Source organism: Nyctereutes procyonoides, unplaced genomic scaffold, assembly GCF_905146905.1.
Source record: "Nyctereutes procyonoides isolate TBG_1078 unplaced genomic scaffold, NYPRO_anot_genome, whole genome shotgun sequence".
Lineage (NCBI taxonomy): Eukaryota > Metazoa > Chordata > Mammalia > Carnivora > Canidae > Nyctereutes > Nyctereutes procyonoides.
Window position 1 is genome coordinate 45,738,913 of NW_026575139.1, and position 21,326 is coordinate 45,760,238.

At 34.4% G+C, this 21,326-nt stretch overlaps 1 protein-coding gene across 2 annotated transcripts in view; it reads left to right on the plus strand.

Annotated features, from left to right (window-relative positions):
• The window catches only part of MAP4K5 (mitogen-activated protein kinase kinase kinase kinase 5), a 108,559-nt gene that overhangs the window by 24,659 nt on the left and 62,574 nt on the right, over nucleotides 1–21,326 (plus strand). For both annotated transcript variants that reach the window (XM_055304326.1, XM_055304325.1), the window contains exon 3: nucleotides 2,690–2,747. In XM_055304326.1, the coding sequence (XP_055160301.1) occupies nucleotides 2,690–2,747 (58 nt within the window). The remainder of the gene's footprint in view (nucleotides 1–2,689; nucleotides 2,748–21,326) is intronic.

A 21,326-nucleotide genomic window follows, 5' to 3' on the forward strand; every position in this document is an offset into this window, starting at 1 on the left:
ACCAGAATCTCACTGGCATGTGAAATGTTGAGTAGTGGACAGCCTAAATTTGTGTGCACATAATTTTCTATAACCCATGGAAGAACTGAGATACTGAAAGATCTTAGGAATTGGGACAAGACCTAAGGCTAATAGACAATTCTCTTCTCTAAGGGCAAGAAAGAGGAGAGGGTAGTTGTGTGAGGCTTTTGGCTGACCTGTTCCTGTGTCTCTAAATATGTTTGCATTGGGTGAGGGATAATTATATGGGGGGAGTTAAAATGTCTGTTTTCTCTTCCCAGATCCCTCCTTACCCTAATTTACTATAATAGATGAGAAAAATGTGAACTTATGACAACATATCATATTGAGACTTCTGTAGAAAATCATTTTTTTCTTCTTCCTGTTTTGACTTTCCTTCTGTATCCCTCTCCCCTATTCTATTCTTCACCTTCTATATGTCATTTCTAAAAGTATTCTTTGAAGGCTGTTTTCCTTACCTTCTTGGTCATCCTTCTATTCTTTTCCCTTTTTTCCTCTTTCCTCTTGTAACATTACTTATTTAATCCAGCAAATTGGTGTGATTTTACTTTTCTGTTTTATCATATGTTATATTTTATGCCAAGTATGAAAGTTTACATTTGAATCTAATATAGTAAATGAAATAGATTGTTATTAAATTTCATTCCACATATGGAATGCCACTGAATGCAGTGAAAATGAGCACTCATAGTAGCAGTGACAGCATAACAGTACAATGCTTTTAGACTGTTTTGGTAGTATGTGTTGATGGCCTTAAATGTTTATATGCATGCCCTTAGACCTAGTTAATTTCAAACCCTAGAATCCATTCGAAAGAAATAATCTTAAATAATGAAAAGACTGTATGTAACATTCTTAATCTCTAACAATAAGGGAGAATAATTATATGGACTATTCTGTAGCCATTTAAAATTATATATAACATGGAGAAGGTACATAATTTTAAAAACAATTACAAATTGGACCTACAAGAGAACTGAGCAAATAGAGATTTCATATCCAAGGTTGATGAGAGTATAAATTCACATAGTTTTGTTAAAGGGCACTATGGCAATACATCCATTTAAAATCCACATATCTTTTGACTTAACCATTACACTTGTAGGTTGCCTTACTGATAAATTCTGATATGTGCCAAAATATTTGCAGTTATAATCATTGCAGCACTAATTATAATAAGTCTCTCCACGGGTGCCTGGGTGATGCACTTTAAGTGATCAGCTCTTGGTTTCTGCTTAGGTTGTGATCTCATGGATCATGGGATCCAGCCCCACCTTGCATTCCCAGCTTGGGGGAGTCTGCTTTAAGATTCTCTCCCTCTGTCCCTTCCCCTACTTGTGTGTGTGCACATGCTCTCTCAAATAAATCTTTAAAAAAAAAAAAAAAAGTCTGTCCATGATCTTTGATTAAGTAGTGAATAGTTTTTTCTAGAAATTTATCTGTAGGAAATAAGCCTGTGGATAGCAATAAAGCTAAGATATATTTATCCCTCTGTTTATTACTACAGAATAATTTAAAACCCTCCTTCTTCAACAATGCCAGATTAGTGAAATACAGTCTATCTCCCATTAATAGAAAATTGTGCAGCATTATAAATTACATTGTGGAAGAGTATGATAGCATCATCTTCTACAATATACATATCTACACAGGGCAAAAAGGGAAACACATGCTCTATTAACTTTTTTCCTCTGGGTAGTAAAATACAGATAATGTGTTTTTCTGAATTTTTCCTTAATTATCTATTTATAAAATAATAATATATAAATTTTATATTTTTAAAAAGATTTTATTTATTTATTCATGAGAGACACAGAGAGAGAAAGAAGCAGAGACACAGGCAGAGGGAGAAGCCGTCTTCATGCAGGGAGCCCCACGAGGGACTTAATCCTGGGATTCCAGGATCATGTCTTGGGCCAAAGGTGGCGCTAAACCTCTGGTCTGCCGGCGCTAAACCACCCGGGCTGCCCTAAAATTTATTTTTTATTAAACCATGAGTATTTTTTTAAGATTATTTATTTATTCATGAGAGACACAGAGAGAGAGGCAGAGACAGGCAGAGGAAGAAGCAGTCTCCCTGTGGGGAGCCTGATACAAGACTTGATCCTAGAACCCAAGGATCATGACCTGAGCCAAAGGCAGACACTCAGTCACTGAGCCACCCAGGTGCCGTTTCATGAATATTTTTTTAATTAAGGACAATATTAATTCTAAGGGCACCTGGCTGGCTCAAGGTTAAACATCTGCCTTTGGCTCAGGTCATGATCTCAGGGTCCTGGCATTGAGCCCCAGTTAAGTCTCCCTGCTAGATAGGGAGCCCTCTCCCTCTACCCCTCCCTCTGCTTGTGCTCCCTCACTTTTTCTCTTTCAAATAAATAAAATCTTTAAAAATATATTAATTCTAGTATAGAGAAAACACTTAGTGGAAGTATAACAAAAATTGTAAATAATAGCCATTTTTGAGTGGCAGAACTAAAGGTAACTGTGTGTATGTGTATCTTTTCTATATTTTTCTTTAATGAGAAAATGAATATATTCATTTTGTTGAAAATAAAGGGTTTGCTTTTTAGTTCTGTTCAAAGCATGGTTAATAAGCAACTAATTAACTTAGTGCCAAATAAGTTTTATATAATTAACAAACTTAAAAACATTTTTATTTTCATTTTAGGCTAGAAATATTCATACAGGAGAATTGGCTGCAGTAAAAATTATCAAATTGGAGCCTGGTATGTATTAAAACTCTCAAGATAATTTTTGAATACTTTTCCTGTGTAGTTCATAAATATAGGGGTTAACAAGCACATTCCATATTTTTTTCCTTATTTCCCTTCTTCCAAAAAGAAGTCTTTGTTGTCAGGGCAGTAGAATATCCAATATGGTTATAATTAAGTTCCATTGGAGGTTGTTAGTTAGAGATGAGTTTGGTGTGATAGTTTTGTTGCTAAATAAAACTTGAAATGTGCATGTTTGGAAATTGGAAGATTTAAAGTTACTTAAAGTAATTTTCCTTTAAGGTTGCAGTGAAATATTTGAACTTCAATTTTAGCTTTTATGAATATTTAATTAGGAAAGTATTTATGGATGGGGCAAGATATTTGATAATATTTGAGATGATGGTATTTTATATGCTTGCTATAACTTAGCTGGTTGATTTAAATTTAATAACTCTGGTCTTAGCCTAATGCTATTTTTTTTTTTTCTTGACACTTCTGTGTATCAGAAAGCTGTTTTAAAACAGCCGGAGGTCCCTGGCTGGCTCAGTCAGTGGTAGAGCACACTTGTGAGTTTGAGCCTCCTGTTGGGCATAGAGATTACTTAAAAAAAAAAAAAAAAAAAAAAAAAACATACTGAGTAATTTGCTTTGGGTAAAACCTGTAACAATTTTGTTGTTTTGGTAATCTGATTCTGAGAGCAATAGTAGCTTTTTTTCCTCCAGTTTTTTTTATTGTGGTAAAATACATATAACAGAAAATTTACCATAAAAACCATTTTTAAGCATACAGTTCAGTGGTATAAAATACATTAATAATGTTGTGCTAATATCACCACCATCTATCTTCAGGACCCTGTCTTAAAAACTTAAACTTTATACTGTTATATAGTAACTCCCATTCCAGTCTATTTTTTAGCCCCTAGCAACCACCATTTTACTTTTTGTCTCTGATTTTCACTATTCTGGGTACCTCATTTAAGTGAAATCATACAGTATTTGTCTTTTTGTGACTGGCTTGCTTGTTTCACTTAGCATAATGTCCCGTCCTCAAGGCTCATCCAGTTGTCACATACGTCTGAATTTCTTAACTTTTCAAGACTAAATAACATTCCGTTGAATGCATAGATCGCATTTTACTTATCCATTCATATGTTGATGGACACTTGGGTTGCTTTCACATTTTTGCTATTGTGAATAATATTGCTATATGAGCATGAGCACAAATATTTCTTCCAAACCTTTTATTCTTTTGAGTAATTGCTAGAGGTAATTTGATTTTTTAAAAAATTTTTTGGTAATTTGATTTTTAAGTTTTTGAGAGACCACCGTACTGTTTTCTGCATTGGCTGTACAATTTTGCATTCCTACCAGCAGTATTCAAGTGTTCAATTTCTTTACATTTGTACAAATACTAGTTATTTTTATGTTTTGTTTTGTTTTTTAGCAACCATCCTAATGGATATGAGGCGGTTTCTCATTGTAGCTTTTGTTTACATTTCCGTAGTGATTAGTGATGTTGAGCATCTTTTTATGTGCTTATTTGTATATTGTTTTTGGAGAAATGTTTATTTAATTTCTTTGCCAAGTTTTCATCTGGGTTGTTTCTTGTTGAGTTTTTGAAGTTCCTTGTATAATCTGGATATTAATCCCATATCAGATATATGATTTGCAAATATTTTTTCCCGCTCCATGGGCTTTTTACTGTGTTGATACTGTCTTTTGGTGCATAAAATTTTTAAATTTTCATGAAGTCCAGCTTGCCTATTTTTTCTTTTGTTACCTGTGCCTTTGGTATCATACCCAAGAAATCATTGCCAAATCTAGTGTCAGTAGGCTTTGCTTTACTGTGAGAGTTTTATAGTTTCAGGTCTTACAAAGTCTATGATCATCTTGAGTTAATTTTTGTACATGGTGTTGAGTGAGGGTCCAGCTTTGTTTTTTTGTTTGTAGATACCTATTTTCCCAGCACCGCTTGTTGAAAAGATGGTCCTTCCTCCATGGAATAGTCTTAGCAGCCTTGTCGGAAATTTTTTTGGTTGAAGATCAAAAAACCTTTGACCATATGTGCAGGGCTTACTTCTGGATTCTCTCTTTTACTCTGTTGGTCCAGGTGTCTGTTTTTATGCTAGTATCACGCTACTTTGAGTAACGTAGCTTTGTAGTAAGTTTTTAAATCAGAAAATGTGAATCATCCAATTCTGATCTTCTTTTTCAGAATTGTTTTTGCTGTCCAGGGTCTCTTGAGATATCATATAAATTTCAGGATGGGTTTTTCCTATTTCTGCAAAAAAATGTTGTTGGGATAAGGAATAGTAATTTTTGACCAGGAAGATGAATATTTGGTGATTTATTCATTTGCTGCTTCATAAACTTAGACATGTAGAATAATTGTGTGACTATGCCAAACAATTTCTTAATTTGAGCATTTAAAATATTTTTGCATTTCAGATATAATATTTCATCATTATGTGTATGATTCATTAGATATTACTGAGGGTAGCATATGCTGTAACACTTTAAGCTTCCATATAAGACACAATATCCTTTTCTCCCCTGGGTATTCGAAATTGTTATAATACTCTCTTAGAGTTCTCTTATTAAGTTCTATCTAGTAAATATAGAATGATCTCCAATGATGTCACTAACACAAATAGAAGAGAGCATAACACAACTATGCAAGCATTTGCCTCTTTTGGAGGAGTCACTTGAGCAAATATTCAAGTTATGTTCAAGGTATGGTTATAGTCCAGATAATGAATGGGCTGAGTTCTCAGAGGAAACAAAGATGTTTATCCCTTCTCTGCCCTCAGTGAGTGAACTGGACTTGTTTTAGCATAGTTTCACTTATTTAAGATGAAGATATATGGCTTTTGACTATAGTTCATATGATGAATTAATAAATATATTTTTAAAAATCTTACTATACCAACTTTTTAATAAGTTATAAAAGAGAAACTTATCATATGTTGTTATTATTTAACACACAAGGATTAGTTGTTGGACCATTAATTAAGACAGTTTGAAAGCTTTGAATTTTTTTGTCCTTTGTTGACCTTATGTCAGAATTCATTCATATGTAAGATTGACTAATGATTAAATTCTCCCCCTAAAAAGAATAATATAGAAGTTCAATAAGTGCTTGATAATGTGATTTTAATATTTGATCATTTTTACATTGTTATTTGCCTATACATTTTGCCCAGTTCTACCGAGTTGTCTTTTATTACCAATTTTTAGATGCTATTTGCACTTTGAGAATAATGACTCTTCACTAGTGTCTCTTCAAAATTTTTTCAGGTGGCTTTTTCTCTAGTGATACTTTTCTGTGTGAAAGTTATTTCTTTCCTCTTAGATGAATTTAGGTTTTCCTTTCATTATTCTGCTTTTCCTCGGTAGGCTTTTTCTAATAGACAATTCTAAAACTATTTAACTGTAATTTTTTCTAGTCTTCTTTCTTTTCTTCCAGCATTTATATATTCACTCCATCAGGAACAATTTTGTTCTACGGGGTGAAGGAGAGCTCTGAGTTTATTCTTTTTCAGGTAGCTAGACAGTTTCCCAGAGTTGTTTGCACAGACTTGTGTCTTTTATTCACAGGTTCAAAATGCCTCGATTGTCGTAAACTAAATTTCCATGTATCCATGGGTTTTGTTTTCTGTTCCACTGATTGCCTTTCCTTCCTATCTCTTCTTCAGTACCATCCTGTTTTGTTTTGTTTTAAGATTATTTATTCATGAGACACACACACACACAGAGAGAGAGAGAGAGAGAGAGAGGCAAAGACATAGGCAGAGGGAGAAGCAGGCTCCCCTCCTGGAGCCTGATGTAGGACTCGATGCTAGGATCCCAGGATCATGACCTGAGCCAAAGGCAGATGCTCAGCCACTGAGCCACCCATGTGCCCCTGTGCTATCCTGTTTTTGATGACTCTAATTTTTCATTGCATTTTTATAATCTTCACTGCTTTTATTTTTCAGTTATTTCCTTTCTGTTTTCGTGATATTTTTTCAGGGGAACTTTAAAATCATTTTTGTCGAAGAGAAAAAAGTTTGTTGAGATTAATTTAGAAGATATGTCATTTTAAGAGTAGAAATTCAGTTCTTTGAACAAAGTGTATTATAACTTGCCAAATAATTCATCTTTATGATATTTTTTGCTGTTAACAAGTGGCATATTCCCCCTGAAACTTTATAGTTGGTTACTGTTGATAATTATGTAAGCCACTGATTTTTTTGGACTTATTTTCTGTCTGGCAGATAGCTTCTCATACATAGCATTTCATAGATAGCTTTTCATGCCCTTTTGCCTTTAATTTGACTTTATCAAACATTGATTTTGCCAACCCTCCTTCTTATTTATATTTGTGTGACATATAGCAAATAGATAGAGCTGCTATACTTGGGCTTGTCATTTTACTTTAATCTTTTCTTGTCATTGGTTTTTAAATGTTTCTCCTAATCATACTTGAGTTTTATTTTATAACCCAATCTGATTGATTCTTCTTTTAGTAGTTGAGTCTATTACTGTATCATTGTTTAGTGAGATGTTTGATCCTTTGTTATGTTTTTTGTTTTTAATAATGAAGCTTTTAAAAAATTATGCCTGAGGTTTCTCTTATCTTTACTGCTGAAAATTTGAAAGGTACACAGTCTACTTTTAACAGGGGATGGCTTACAAGACTTTGATTAACATAACTAAGTGTATGTTTATTAACTTAAGAAATGAAAGTCATTGACTTCTAGGTTTAAAGATGTTGAATTTTACATATTTGTACCCTTCTGCCTCTTCGTCCCCAATTTTCAGACATTGGTTAGTTTATTTGGAGATTTTTGCCTGAGAATTTTTTTTATTATACTGGGGCATTGAGTGTATGTTAGTCTGCATATCTTTTAAGAATTATAATATACTAATTATTTGGGCTTAGTTTTATACTTAAGTGGATTCAGTGCTCACTGTTGGTCTTTTCAGGTCATGTTCCTGCCATTCTGACTGGCTTATTTTATATTAGCTATTAATAGAATGATCATATCACATACATTTTCCTGTACGTATTAGCAGTAGTATAATTTGAATCCACAAATTGTTCACCCCAAACTTGCTCCTCTCTCAGCCTTCCCCATTTTGATAAGCAGCTAGCCAAGCCAAAAATCTAGGCATTGTCCTTGGGATTTCTCTCTTATTTGTATTCCATAGCAGGTTACTTCAACTTTACCTCTAAAATATATCTTGCATCTGTCTACTTCTCTTTATTGCTTTTTCTACCCTCCTGGTCTCCCTGTTGCCTCTCCCACACCTCCCATCTGCTACCATCTAGCTGCTACAAAGCCACCAGACTGATCTTTTTAAGATACAAATCTCATAGTGTCTCCTGCTTCAAACCTCCCTGAGGCTTTCAAATCCACTTAGAATAATATTCACATTTTTAACAATCCTTATAAAACCTTCTACATGATTTGCTTTGCTTCTCTGAACTTATTGTGTAACTTTTTCTTTTCTCTATTCTGCTTTCATTTTCTTTTTATTTAAACAGCTCAAGATTAAAACAGCCCATCGCTCTACCTGAAGTACTGGTTTTCATATCTGTTGAACAGAAGGCTTCTGGTCATTTACATCTCAGCTTAAAAGTCATGTCCTCAGAGAGACCCATTTCTAACTACCTAATTTAAAGTAGCCACTCAAGCCCTTGTTATTTTAGTTCTCTGAAATAAAATTTATATGTTTATGTATGTATATGTATTTATATAATAAATATAAATGAATATATAGTGTTCTCTCTTGACTTAAATTTTAGCGCCTGAAACAGTATATAATACAGCACAGTAGACACTCAGTCTTTGTACAAATGAATATTATAAATGTCTTTTTTTTTGGTCTTTGAATAAGAATGACCAGTTGACTAGATAAAGTACTATTTGTATCATGCATTCTTCCACCCTCAAAAATCTCTAGACATTTTCTCCATGTATAGTGTTTGGGAAAACTGTAAGGCTGTCTTGGCATTTTTCCTCTGCAGGTCTTGCTGCTTCTGCCTGTTTGCAGCACTAATACTCCTTATCTTCTATAAGCTCTGATGTTGAGAAAATATTTATTATATCTTCAGATTCCAATTCATGGTTAATAGTAATTGTAATTTTAGTAAATTTAGTAAATAACAACAAAAAGTTTTTCTTATACTATACATATACTTTTCATTTTAATAAATAGTTTCATTGATTTTCATCATCTGTGCTTTAGAATTTGAGGAGTTGATCTAGTTATGACAAGGATTTTATTTATTCATTTTATTTCAATATTTATTCATTTTATTCATTGGGTTGTTTTATTACAACCCAAATTGTTTTATTGTTTTATTTGTGGATTCTTTCTTTTGTATTTTTCCCCTTTTTTAAAAAAAATGTTTTTCTGTTGACAAAAATTTTTATCTTTTTTTTTTTTTAAGATTTTATTTATTCATGAGAGACACAGAAAGGAGAGGGGGGCGGGCAGAGACACAGGCAGAGGGAGAAGCAGGCTCCATGCAGGGAGCCCAATGTGGGACTCGATCCCGTGTCTTCAGGATCACACCCTGGGCTGAAGGCGGCGTTAAACCGCTGAGCCACCTGGGCTGCCCTATCTTTTTTTTTAAAGCATTTTCAGTAAAGCTAAAGTAGATGGTGTTTTTCACACTTTTGGAACAGACTTAAGGGAATGATTAGGTAAAAAATATGTCAGGCTAGTGAATTTTCCCAACATTCAGTTCAGATACTTCAAGTAATTCTGGAGACAGCTGTATTTCAGAAATGAATTCTTAACTGTACTCAGTAGCTTTTAAAAAAATTGCAGTAAAGCCAGTATAATACAGAAGTGCTTCCTTGTATTGATTTAACAGATGAGCTGCTTTAGAATTATATTTAGACCTGAAAAGATAATTATTTGCCAGTATGACTTAGAAAAAGCCTTGTGTCTGGTAAAACATAAACAAGACTTTTTTTCTTTAACTAAATGTTATGTCAGCTGTAAACTTAATAATACTTTTCACCCCAGTTAAAAATAGATTATTGAGGTTTATACTAATTGTACAGTCTTGAATTTTATTACAGATCTACCTCACAATTTAATCTTGTAATATTTAAAATTTCACTGAAACAGATTGCTTTTGCAACTCTTTCTAATATTCATAAAAATTCTAAGTGAAACGTAGAGTTAAAAGTAAATTAGCACAGGGAATTGGCTTTTTAATTAGCCCCCAAAACAGTAGAAAAAGAAAATGTCAGCATTCCTTCCTATGTCTCCATATTTTTGTTGCCCTCGTATACACAGGCAAATGATTATTTTTAAGAATGATTAAATCATTTCTATATCTTATTTTTATAGTAAATACTTAATATGCATACTATCTTACAAATGGTGACATTCAAATGAAGTTTGGCTTACTAGTGATTAGTATTGAAAATAAACGATACTAATGATACCATTTTGAATTTTAGTTTCATTTTCCACTCTTTGGTCAGACATAAGGACTGCCCTAAGAAAGCAGGCAGATATGATGATGCATGTCACCATGTTCCTGTCTGTGTCTGAATTGCAGCCTTCCCTCTAACTCATTTTACAGATGCTCATTTTGCTCAACAAGTCTGTAGCTAAGTGGCAGCCAGCAGCCAGAACAGAGGCAAGATTCCTGGGAAAGCTGATACCAGAATCCTTTTTTCCCTCTCCTCATTTTCTTCTCCCATTATTACCTCTCTTTTCTGGTGAAACTAAAGGGTAGTATTTTAAAGTTATGCACATGATAGTTTGTTAAAAACTGTGAACAACTCAGTAGCAAAAAGAATCCCAAACTGTTTGATTTAAAATGGGCAAAATCTCTGAATAGACATTTTTCCAAAGAAGACGTAGATGGCCAACAGATGTATGAAAGGATGTTCAGCATACCTCATCATCAGAGAAATGCAAATAAAACCTACAATAAGATATTACCTCACACCTGTTAGAATGACTCTTACCAAAAAGGCAAGAAGTGTTAGTGAGGATAAGGGAACCCTTGTGCACTGTTGGTGGAAATTAAATTGGTACTATGGAAGACAGTGTGGAGGTTCCTCAGGAAGTTAAAAATAGAAACTATCCTATAATACAGCAATTGCACTTCTGAGTATTCGTCTGAAGAAAATGAAAACACTAACTCAAAAAGATCTATGCACCCCCATGCTCATTACAGCAATTTTTACAATGGCCAAGATATATATGAAGTGTCTGTCCATGGATAAATGGATAAAGATGTGTATAGATATAAAAAAAAATGCAGTCCTGCCATTTGTGGCAACATGGATAGATTTAGAGGATATTATCTTATGTGAAACAAGTCAGACAGAAAAAGACAAATGCCATATGATTTCACCTATATTTGGACTCTAAATAAAAAACAAAAACTAAGCTCATAGATACAGAGAACAAATTGGTGGTTGTCAGAGGAGGTTGGGTGGGGGTAAGTGAAATGGGTGAAGGGATTCAAAAAGTACAAAATTCCAGGTATAAAATAAGTCATAGGGATATAATGTTTAGCACAGTGACTATAGTTAATAATACTGTATTGCATATGTGAAGGTTAGTAAGAGAGTACAGTCTTAAAAGTTCTCATCACAAGAAAAAAATGTTGTAATTACTAACAAGCATTAAGTAGACTTATTGTGGTAATCATTTTACAATATATACAAATATCAAATCATTATGTTATACATCTGAAACTAATGTATGTCAGTTATACCTCAGTTAAAAACAAAATAAAACTGTGAGCCTTGCTTATATGTATACAATTTAAATAAAATCATTATCCAGGGTGATTAATGCAGTAAGCTTTTGTTTGTGTGCTTGTTTTTTAAAATGCTGAACTGAAAATGTTCAAGAAATAATTCAGCATTTTTGGGCAGCCCGGATGGCTCAGCGGTTTAGTGCCGCCTTCAGCCCAGGGCCTGATCCTGGAGACCCAGAATCGAGTCCCATGTCAGGCTCAGCATGGAGCCTGCTTCTCCCTCTGCCTGTGTTTCTGCCTCTCTCTCTCTCTCTCTCTCTCTCTCTTATAAATAAATAAAATCTTAAAAAAAAAATTCAGCATTTTTAGGTAAAATAACAAGTTAAATGTACTTCATTAATTGAGACACTATTTAAAATGAATAGGAATCTGTATCTTTGAATGGATGTTTAAAACTTTTCTCCATTTATTCTTTTTTATTTATTTATTTGAGAGAGTACATGCACCATGTGCAGGTGGGGGGGGGGAGGGAGAAGGAGACCCCCCCACCAAGCAGGAAGCTGGACTGACAGGACATGGGGCTGGATTCCAGGACCTGGAGATCATGACCTCAGCCGAAGGCAGATACTTAACCCATTGAGCCACCCAGGCACCCCTCAGTTTTGTTTTATAATACTTCATCTTGTTTGCTAGAAGTATAAGCAGGAGAAAGTAAATTTTTAAAAAGTCAAATGTATATAAAGATTTAAACGACCATTAGTTTACCTTGTTAATGTTCTTGAAGAAATCCCAAAGTAAGAGCTTTGGCCAAATAGGACAAATATCAGCTATTCTCATTAAGTGGTATGTTCTTTTTTAGTATTTAGCTTCTATTTTAAAATCTAAGAATTTTGATTTTTCAAAATAATCTGTGAAATTAAGTATTAATATTACTTAAGTAAAATAAGTATCCTTTCTTCACTATTTGGGAAGTTCAAGTATGAATTGGTGGAATAGTTAAGTTGAGGTTACAAATGCCCGTCAGTATTATTATTTTTATTGAGTTTAAATAATACAAAAAACTAATAAAGGCTAAATAGACATTTTCAGCAAATTTACAGGTAAAAATCACTGTCATACTAGGATACTCGGTTTCAGTTAGATCCCAATTTGCTTTTTGAATACAAGATTACATGAAGATGTTTTTTGTCACTATATAATTTGAAAGGTGAACTTCAGTGTCTGATTCTAAGTTAGTGAATTTAAAACAGATAGGGATTTTCTCTGTAGATGAGTCTTCAGAATCTAAAATAGGCATCGCAAAGAAAATATTTTGTTAGAAATAACTGTTCTATTTACATTCTCTGTTCATTTTGCTCAGTGGGAAAAAACTCATATTTCCTTATTACTAACAGAAAGAATCAAATCAAGAAGAAAATTATCTGATAATATTTAGCACTGAATTAATTGGTTTTCTGGAAATGATACTGTTAATGTATTAGCTATATAGTAAAATCAGTTTTCTTTGATATCTGTCTTTAGCATTGATTTCATTTCATAAACTTCAGAAATGTATTTAGTACTTACTAGTGTAAAAAAAGCTTTTTCATTGCTAAGTGTTACAAATACTAATTAAAGGGCTACTTTTTGCATTGTAATTTTACTGTAAATGATACCAAAATTTTTAGGTTACTGGATTTTTATTTTTAAAACATGTATTTGAAAATAGTAATTTTAAAAACTTCAATATCCAACGGTAGTGAAATGGTTAAATAAATTAGCCTATATTCACATAATTTTAAATTATTTTTATTATGATAAAGTATGTATTAAGCATTACCATCTTAACCATTTTTAAGCTTATAGTTTAGTTTTGTTAAGTATATTTACAGTGTCGTGAAATACATCTCTGGAGCTTTTTCATCTTGTAGAACTGAAAGTCCATATCTTTTAAATAATTCCCTTGCTTCCCTTCCCTGGTTAACCACCACCTACTTTCTATATTTATAAATTTGATTGCTTTAGATACTTCCTATAATTTGTCCTTTTGTGAGTGACTTTTTTCACTCAGCATAATATCCTCAAGGTTCATCCATATTGTAATTAGTGTGTAACAGGATTTCCTTCCCTTTTTAATGGATGTGCGGTATTTCACTATGTATAAACTACATTGATTTCTCTCTTTACATCTGTTGATGGACATTTGGGTTGCTTCCATCTCTCCACTATCATGAATAGTGCTGCTATGAACGTGGGCATGCAAATATCTCTGATACTTGCTTTCAATTTTTTTGGATATATATACCTAGATGTAGGATTAGTAGATGATGCGGTAGTAAATTTTTAATTTTTTGAGGAACTGCCATACTGGTTTCCACAATGATGTACCATTCTGTAGTACCACCAACAGTGCAGAAAAGTTTCAACTTCTCCATGTCCCTACTAACACTTTTTATTCTGTTTTTTTTTTTTTTTTTTGATAATAGCTTTCCTAATGAGTATGAGGTGATAGCAATATGTCGTGATTTTGATTTGCATTTCTCAGATGGTTAGTGATGTTGAACATCTTTTCATAAGCTTGTTGACCATTTGTATATATCCTTTGGGGAAATACCTTTTCAAGTCTTTTGCTCATGTTTTAATTGGTTTAATTGGTTTTAATTTTTTGTTGTTGAATTGTAGGAATTCTTTATATGTTTTGGATATTAACCACTTATCAGATATATGGTTTGCACATACTTTCTCCCATTCCACAGGTTGTCTTTTCACTCTGTTGATCGTGCTCTTTGATGAAAAAAAAATTTTAAGTTTGACATAATCCCATTTATCTGTTTTTGCCTTTGTTGGCTTGTGTTCTGGCTCTGTATATAAGAAATCATTGTCAATCCAATGTTATAAAGTTTTTCTCTAAGAGTTTTATGAGTCTTACATTTAGATCTTTAGTTTATTTTGAGTTCATCTTTGTACCTACATAGAGTAAGGGTCTATCTCCATTCTTTTGTATGAAGATATTCAATTTTCCCAACATTGTTTGTTGAAATGACTCTTTTCCTTGTTGAGTGGTCTTGGCACCCTTGTCGAAGATCATTTGATCATAATTGCAGGGGTTTATTTTTGAGCTCTCTTCTCTGTACTGTTGATCTGAATGTCATTATAGAAGTAGCATGCTATTTTTATTACTGTGACTTTGTATTGTGTTTTGAAATCTGGAAGTGTGTTTCTTCTAACTCTTCTATCTTCTTCTAATTCTTCTTCAAAATTATTTGGGGTTCTTTGAGATTCCAAATGAATTTTAGGCTGTTTTTTTCTGTTTCTCCCAAGAAGATGTTATTGGGATTTTGATACAAATTGTGATGAATCTATAGATTGCTTTGGGTATTTTATTGATATCTTAACAGTACTAAATCATCTTATTCCTGAGCATGAGATATCTTTCTGTTTGTGTCATCTTACTATCTTTTAGCATTGTTTTGTAGTTTTCAGTGTACTTATACCTCCCTTGTTATGCTCATTCCTAAGTGTATTAACTCTTTCTGATGCAACTGTAAGTGGAATTGTTTTCTTAATCTCCTTTTCTGATTATTCATTATTAGTATATAGAAGCACAACTAATTTTTTGTGTTGATTTTGTATTTTACAACTTTGCTGAATTTTTTTTTAATTTGTTTATTCTAAAAGTTTTTTTTGTGGACTCTTTAGTTTTCTACACAAGATCATATTATCTGCAAACATAATTTTACTTCCTCCTTCCTAATTTGGATACCTTTTAAATGATTCTTAATGACACATACAATTTACAAACTGGGTTGTGAAATTGTACATTAGGAGTCCAGTTTGTATATATGGTGGGAGAAACCTTATACTTTATAGGACTGGAAGAAAACTTCAAAATGTGAATGGGGAGTGTCTCTGGATACTGGATTTATGGGTGATCTCTATTTTGTTCTTTATATTTTTTCACATTGGCTGATTGTTATAAGAATATTAAGGTTATACAATAAGAAATAAAATAGGTTTTATTTAGTTTTTAAAAAGTAATTTCCATTATTGATGCCCATATAGAACTAGACATGTTTCTGATAGTTTTCTGTGAATTTGTTAATGGAGGATTAAAGTAGGAAATACAAACAATACTTATACTAGAAATACTTTTAGTAGATAGAAGAAGCATAAACCAGTTGATATTTGATGAGATAACAATTGGAAAATTTGTTTTCACTTTTTGTGGAAATATTAAAATATGCTAAACTTTCTGAAATTTCATTTGGTATATATTAAGGAATATTTTGCTGGTATTAGTCAAGATTATAGCCCTCTCCTCAAACATTGTCACATGAAGAGAACAGAATTTTAGGGGTTTGAGAGAGAGAATAAGTTTGGAGCTCTGGAGTCAGATCTGCCACTTAATAACTGCATAAATTCAGGCAGGTTACTAGGAATTACAGAGTGGTTCAGTTGAGGGAAGGAGGGTATATAAAAATCTTTGTGGAACTTTTTTTTAAGATTTTATTTATTTATTCATGAGAGACATAGAGAGAGAGAGAGAGAGAGAGAGAGAGAGAGAGAGAGAGAGAGAGGCAGAGGGAGAAGCAGGTTCCATGCAGGGAGCCTGATGTGGGACTCAATCCCAGGACTCCAGGATCACTCCCTGGGCCGAAAGCAGGCACAAAACCGCTGAGCCACCCAGGCTGCCCCCTATTTGTGGAACTTTTGAAAAAAACACAAACATTCCGACCTTCCAAAAGCTCCACCTTCAGAATATATCCAGACTCTTAATTTTCCCAACGCTTTCTTTGCTGACATCCTGATATAAGCCACTTCAACTCTAGCTTGAGTTGTATCACTGATCACTCAGCTTTAGACTTTAAGATATCACTCCCCCAACTTTTTCCCTCCCCACTCACCCCCATGCACTGTGTTGAAGCTGTTCTCAACACAGAAACCAGAGCAATACTTCTGAAACTAAGATACTATACTATATTACTCAGAAATCTCAAAGGCTTGCCATCTTGCTTGGATTAAAATCCAAGGTCCTTATGATGATGGCTGAAAAGCCATTTCTTTTTTTTTTTTTTTTTTAATTTTATTTGTTCATGAAAGACACACAGAGAGGCAGAGACATAAGCAGAGGGAGCAGTCTCCCTGCAGGGAGTCTGATGCAAAACTCAATCCCAAGACCCTGGAATCATGACCTGAGCTGAAGGCAGATGCTCAACCACTGAGCCACCCAGGCATCCCAGTTTTTTTGTTTGTTTGTTTGTTTTTAGATTTTATTTATTTGAGAGAGAGCACATATGTGCACTCTAGGAGGGGTAGAGGGGCAGGGAGAGAGAGAATCTCAAGCAGACTCCTACCTGAGCAGGAAGTCCGACTCAGGGCTTGATCTCACGATCCTGAGATCATGACCTGAGCTGAAGTCAAGAGTCAGATGCTTAACTGACTGAGCCATCCAGGCACTCCCCCCTTTATATTTTAAGTAGACTCCATGCCCCATGTGGACTTGAACTCATGACCCTGAGATCAAGACCTCAACTAGAATTAACAGATGCGGGATCCCTGGGTGGCGCAGCGGTTTGGCGCCTGCCTTTGGCCCAGGGCGCGATCCTGGAGACCCGGGATCGAATCCCACGTCGGGCTCCCGGTGCATGGAGCCTGCTTCTCCCTCTGCCTGTGTCTCTGCCTCTCTCTCTCTCTCCGTATGACTATCGTAAATAAAAAAAAAAAAAAAAAAAAGAATTAACAGATGCTTAACTAACTAAGCCACCCAGGAATCCCAGAAAAGGCCATTTCTGATCTGGCCTTCTAATTCCTGGCTCATCTCATCTTCTACCATTCTTCTGGTTCACTTTAGAAACACTGGGCTTCTCTCTGTTTTCTAATGTGCCAGACACACTCCTTGAAGCTTTTATATTTGCTGTTCTTTATGCCTAGAATGCTATTCTCTTAGGGATCCAGTTGACCTACTCCCTCACTACATTCATCTATTTCCTCAGACATCATCTTATCATAAAGGCCTTTCTGACCCTTTAGTCTGTGTAAAACAGCACTTAATTCCATCATTCTCTGTTCCCAAGCCCTGGTTAACTTTAACTCCAGCACTTACAGTATTTGACATATATATTCACTTGTTTTACTTTTTTGACACCCACCCAGAGAGCTAGTGTTTTGTCTGGTTTTGTTTGTTTGTTTTTTCACTCATAGGTTCCCAGTGCTTGACAGCATCAGCATCAGTGCTTGCCTCACTTTATAGTGCTAGTATTATAACTTTCATACCAAAACCAAAGACAGTACAAAAAAGAACTACAGACCAGTGGCTCTCATAAACATATATGTAAAAACTCTCCACAAGATATTAGAAGATCAGATCTTAAGGACATTTTGAAGAGGATATCTAGGCACTTGCCAAGGACTTAGTAGTAGCAGGTATTTCTGTGTTTGTTGGTCCAGTGTAACTTCAGGACTTTGGCTTTCCTTTTCTTGAGTAGATGTTACAATAGTAGTTTCTAAATTTACTAATCATGTTTAGGGTTGTTTTTTGCTTCAAGCATAAAACAAAGAGAATAGACAGTGAGATTTTCCTATAGTAAATGACCAGGAATTAGATGACAGCAAGATGAATAAGAAGATTAAGGAAAATATATGTATTTGTGAAAAAGATCGCCTGATATGGAATTAACTGTCAGAAGGTAAGACAGAAATTATTTATATGTATGTTCATTGCCCTCTTTTCTGTCTACCATCCCAATGGATGAAGGGAAAGAGTGTAAAAGAAATATATATTTTTAAAAATCAAATAATTATGTTTATCAGTAGCCAAATGTTAAACCTGCGTTGACAGGTTTGTTGTTCTCCAAAGCAAAGAATGAAAATGCATAATCTTGGAGTGGAATTGTTCTGTCCACATAAATAGCTGTTGTTACAAACTGTTTATAAATCAGGTACTATAACTCAAAATACTTATCCAAACAATTATTTTATTTTTTTTAAGATTTTATTTATTTATTCATGAGAGACCCAGAGAGAGAGAGCAAGAGAGGCACAAACACAGGCAGAGGGAGAAGCAGGCTCCATGCAGGGAGCCCGACATGGGACTCGATCCCGGGTCTCCAGGATCACACCCTAGGCCAAAGGTGGCGCTAAACCGCTGGGCCATCCGGGCTGCCCCCGAACAATTATTTTAAACTGTATTTCTGAAACTTGCCTGATTTAGGAATCCCTTGAAGATTCTGATTCAGGAAGCACAGAGTAAGCCTAGGAATCTCTAGTTAATAGGTGATTTTATGATTAGTTAAGAATGGGAGACAGTGCTTTAAGATATCCAATTTAGAATTTTAATGGGATAAAACTACAAGTGTAATATATAGGCCTTTACATAGTAGTATGATACTAATAAAAAAGTACCTTTTAGCTGTCCTACAGAGTTTGTTTTCATGTTATTTATAAAATAAGCAACAACATCTTCCTAAGAAATAGGACTGGTTCCAATGTCAGCCATCTCAGACACAGAACTACCATCCTTCTTGCTCCCTATGAATTATGAATCTATCACTTTTCTGTCTGAAGACTGTCATTCTTTTTCCCTAGGAGTAAATCAGCCTGAGTTCCCTAAGACAGACACACACACACACACACACACTCTCTCTCTCTCTCTCTCTCTCTCTCTTTCTCTCTCTCTCGCTCTTAAAAGAGCCTAAGATAATAAGCTTCTGGTCTCAGTGATTTCATAGCTATCTCTGCCTATGCTTTGGTACACATTCAGTCCCTGGTGGATCTTTTCCTTCTTATATAAGGATATATTCACCAGCCAGGTTTTTCAGTACATCTCTAGTAACCTTAGCCACAATTATTCATAGAATGATGGAAAAGGATATTCCACTTTTAATGTGATTCTCCTGGTTACTAACAACTTACTCAGTCTCCATTGTTCAAATTTTCAAGACACCAGATGTGATTAGCTCATCCCATTTTTTTAGGTCAGTTGTCTACCTCAGTGCCTTCAGCAAGTAAAATATGACATGACACAAACTAGCTCTTGCTGGATAGAGGTCAGATCTCTTAGGATGGCTATGAAGAGGCTGCCAGAGGTTAGTCCTTTAGGGAAAAAAATTGTCATTACACAAATAGAAAGTCCACAGAGAAAATTGGTTCTTAAGATATTGGTACCTTGGAGCATATTAAATTTAAGGTGCTAGCAAGACATCCAGTTGGAAATAACAGGTACTTAGTCAATACTGCAGATATGGGGTTCTGTATTTCTCAGCTAGTCTCATCCTTACATTGCATTAAGTATGAAGAATGAAACTTTTTTTTGAGAAAATAAACTCCTCAAAACCCATTTATACATGAACAGCAGAGCTGGAACCTATAGCCCTGAGGCATGGATTTTATGCTGTATCTCAAAAGGAAATGGTAGACTGTCATCACCTAATCAGAAGAATAAAGTGAACCCCAATTTAGATCATTTTCAAGAAGCTAATATAAGCCATCAAAGAATAATTATATCTGTGGTAAATAACCATATTTAGCTTATCCGCTTTTCAGGATTACAAAAATAGTAAGTCTGTTCCATGGTATAGTTTCAATTCAAAGAAGATTCTCCTCACTTCAGATTAAAGCTTAAGACACTGGTGAAACAGATATATGAAGAATATATTCAAAATTGGAGTTTATTCACTAAGTTAAGTTTATCAAAGAAGGCACAGTCCCAAATGTATGAGTTATTAATGACCTATTCTTGTGAACTCTAGCTTCCAGCTACAGCTGTAGAAAACTGTTGCTCAGTCTCACCAAGACCCCACCTTTTCTGGCAGAAATCTCACATAGCCTCTGCTGGAACCACAGTTGTGGAGTGCAACTCAGCTAAATTTCCCCAGGAAGTAGTGGTTTGTTATTAGTATTAATTCAGCCATATTACTGGTTTTTAAAGGTCAGTTTAAGAATTTAGACACCATTAAGAAGTTAGACATCATTTGTGAAGTTAACTCCTGTGAGAAAAATCTGTTCTAAATCCCAGACTTATTTGGAGCATTTTTCAGCACAGCTCAGATACGACTTTTGTATACATTTAAAAGTGAGTAGGCTGAAATCAAAAGAGTAGCATATAAACAAAGTTAGGGAATTCTATACTCTTCCTTTGTAATTCAGGGCTTTCTGGTAAAGTGAAGAATAGGCTAGAATCTATCTAGCCCACCTGTTAGAGATTAACATGTGTAAATCACCTTTAATGCCAAAATGGAAAAGGCTCAGGTGAAGGCAAGAGATATAAGGAGAAACCGCTTTCTGGTGTCCAGGAGTGGACAAAGTAAACCTCTAGACCTAGGTGGACAGGCTTTATACTGCAACTTGCCGGATTATCTCCATTGAGCCCATTCTACTGGCAGACAATTAAGAAATATATGTTAAGAATGAGATCTTGGGTTTTTATAGCAACATGGATGGATCTAGAGGGTATAATGCTAACCAAAATAAGTCAGAGAAAGATACCATATGATTTTACTCATATGCGGAATTTAAGAAACTAAACAAATGAACAAAGAAACAAACCGGAAACCATAAACTGGTGGCTACCAGAGGGGAGGTGAGTGGCAGGGGGGAGGTGTGAAATAGGTGAAGGGGGATTGAGTACACTTACAATGAGCACTGAATAATGAATAGAATTGTTAAATCACTATTGTATTCCTAAAACATATTAATATAGATAGTTAATGTATGTTAACTAACTGAAATTAAAATAAAAACTGAAAAAGCCCCCCTTCCCACCAAAGACTACTGTGCAGAATGAAGTTCATTGGCAACAATACCATTTTAGGTGGTATTCCTATAATAAACTGAAATTCCCATAACTAACCAGTATTTCATTTTAATGTAACTTTTCTTGGTTAAATAACT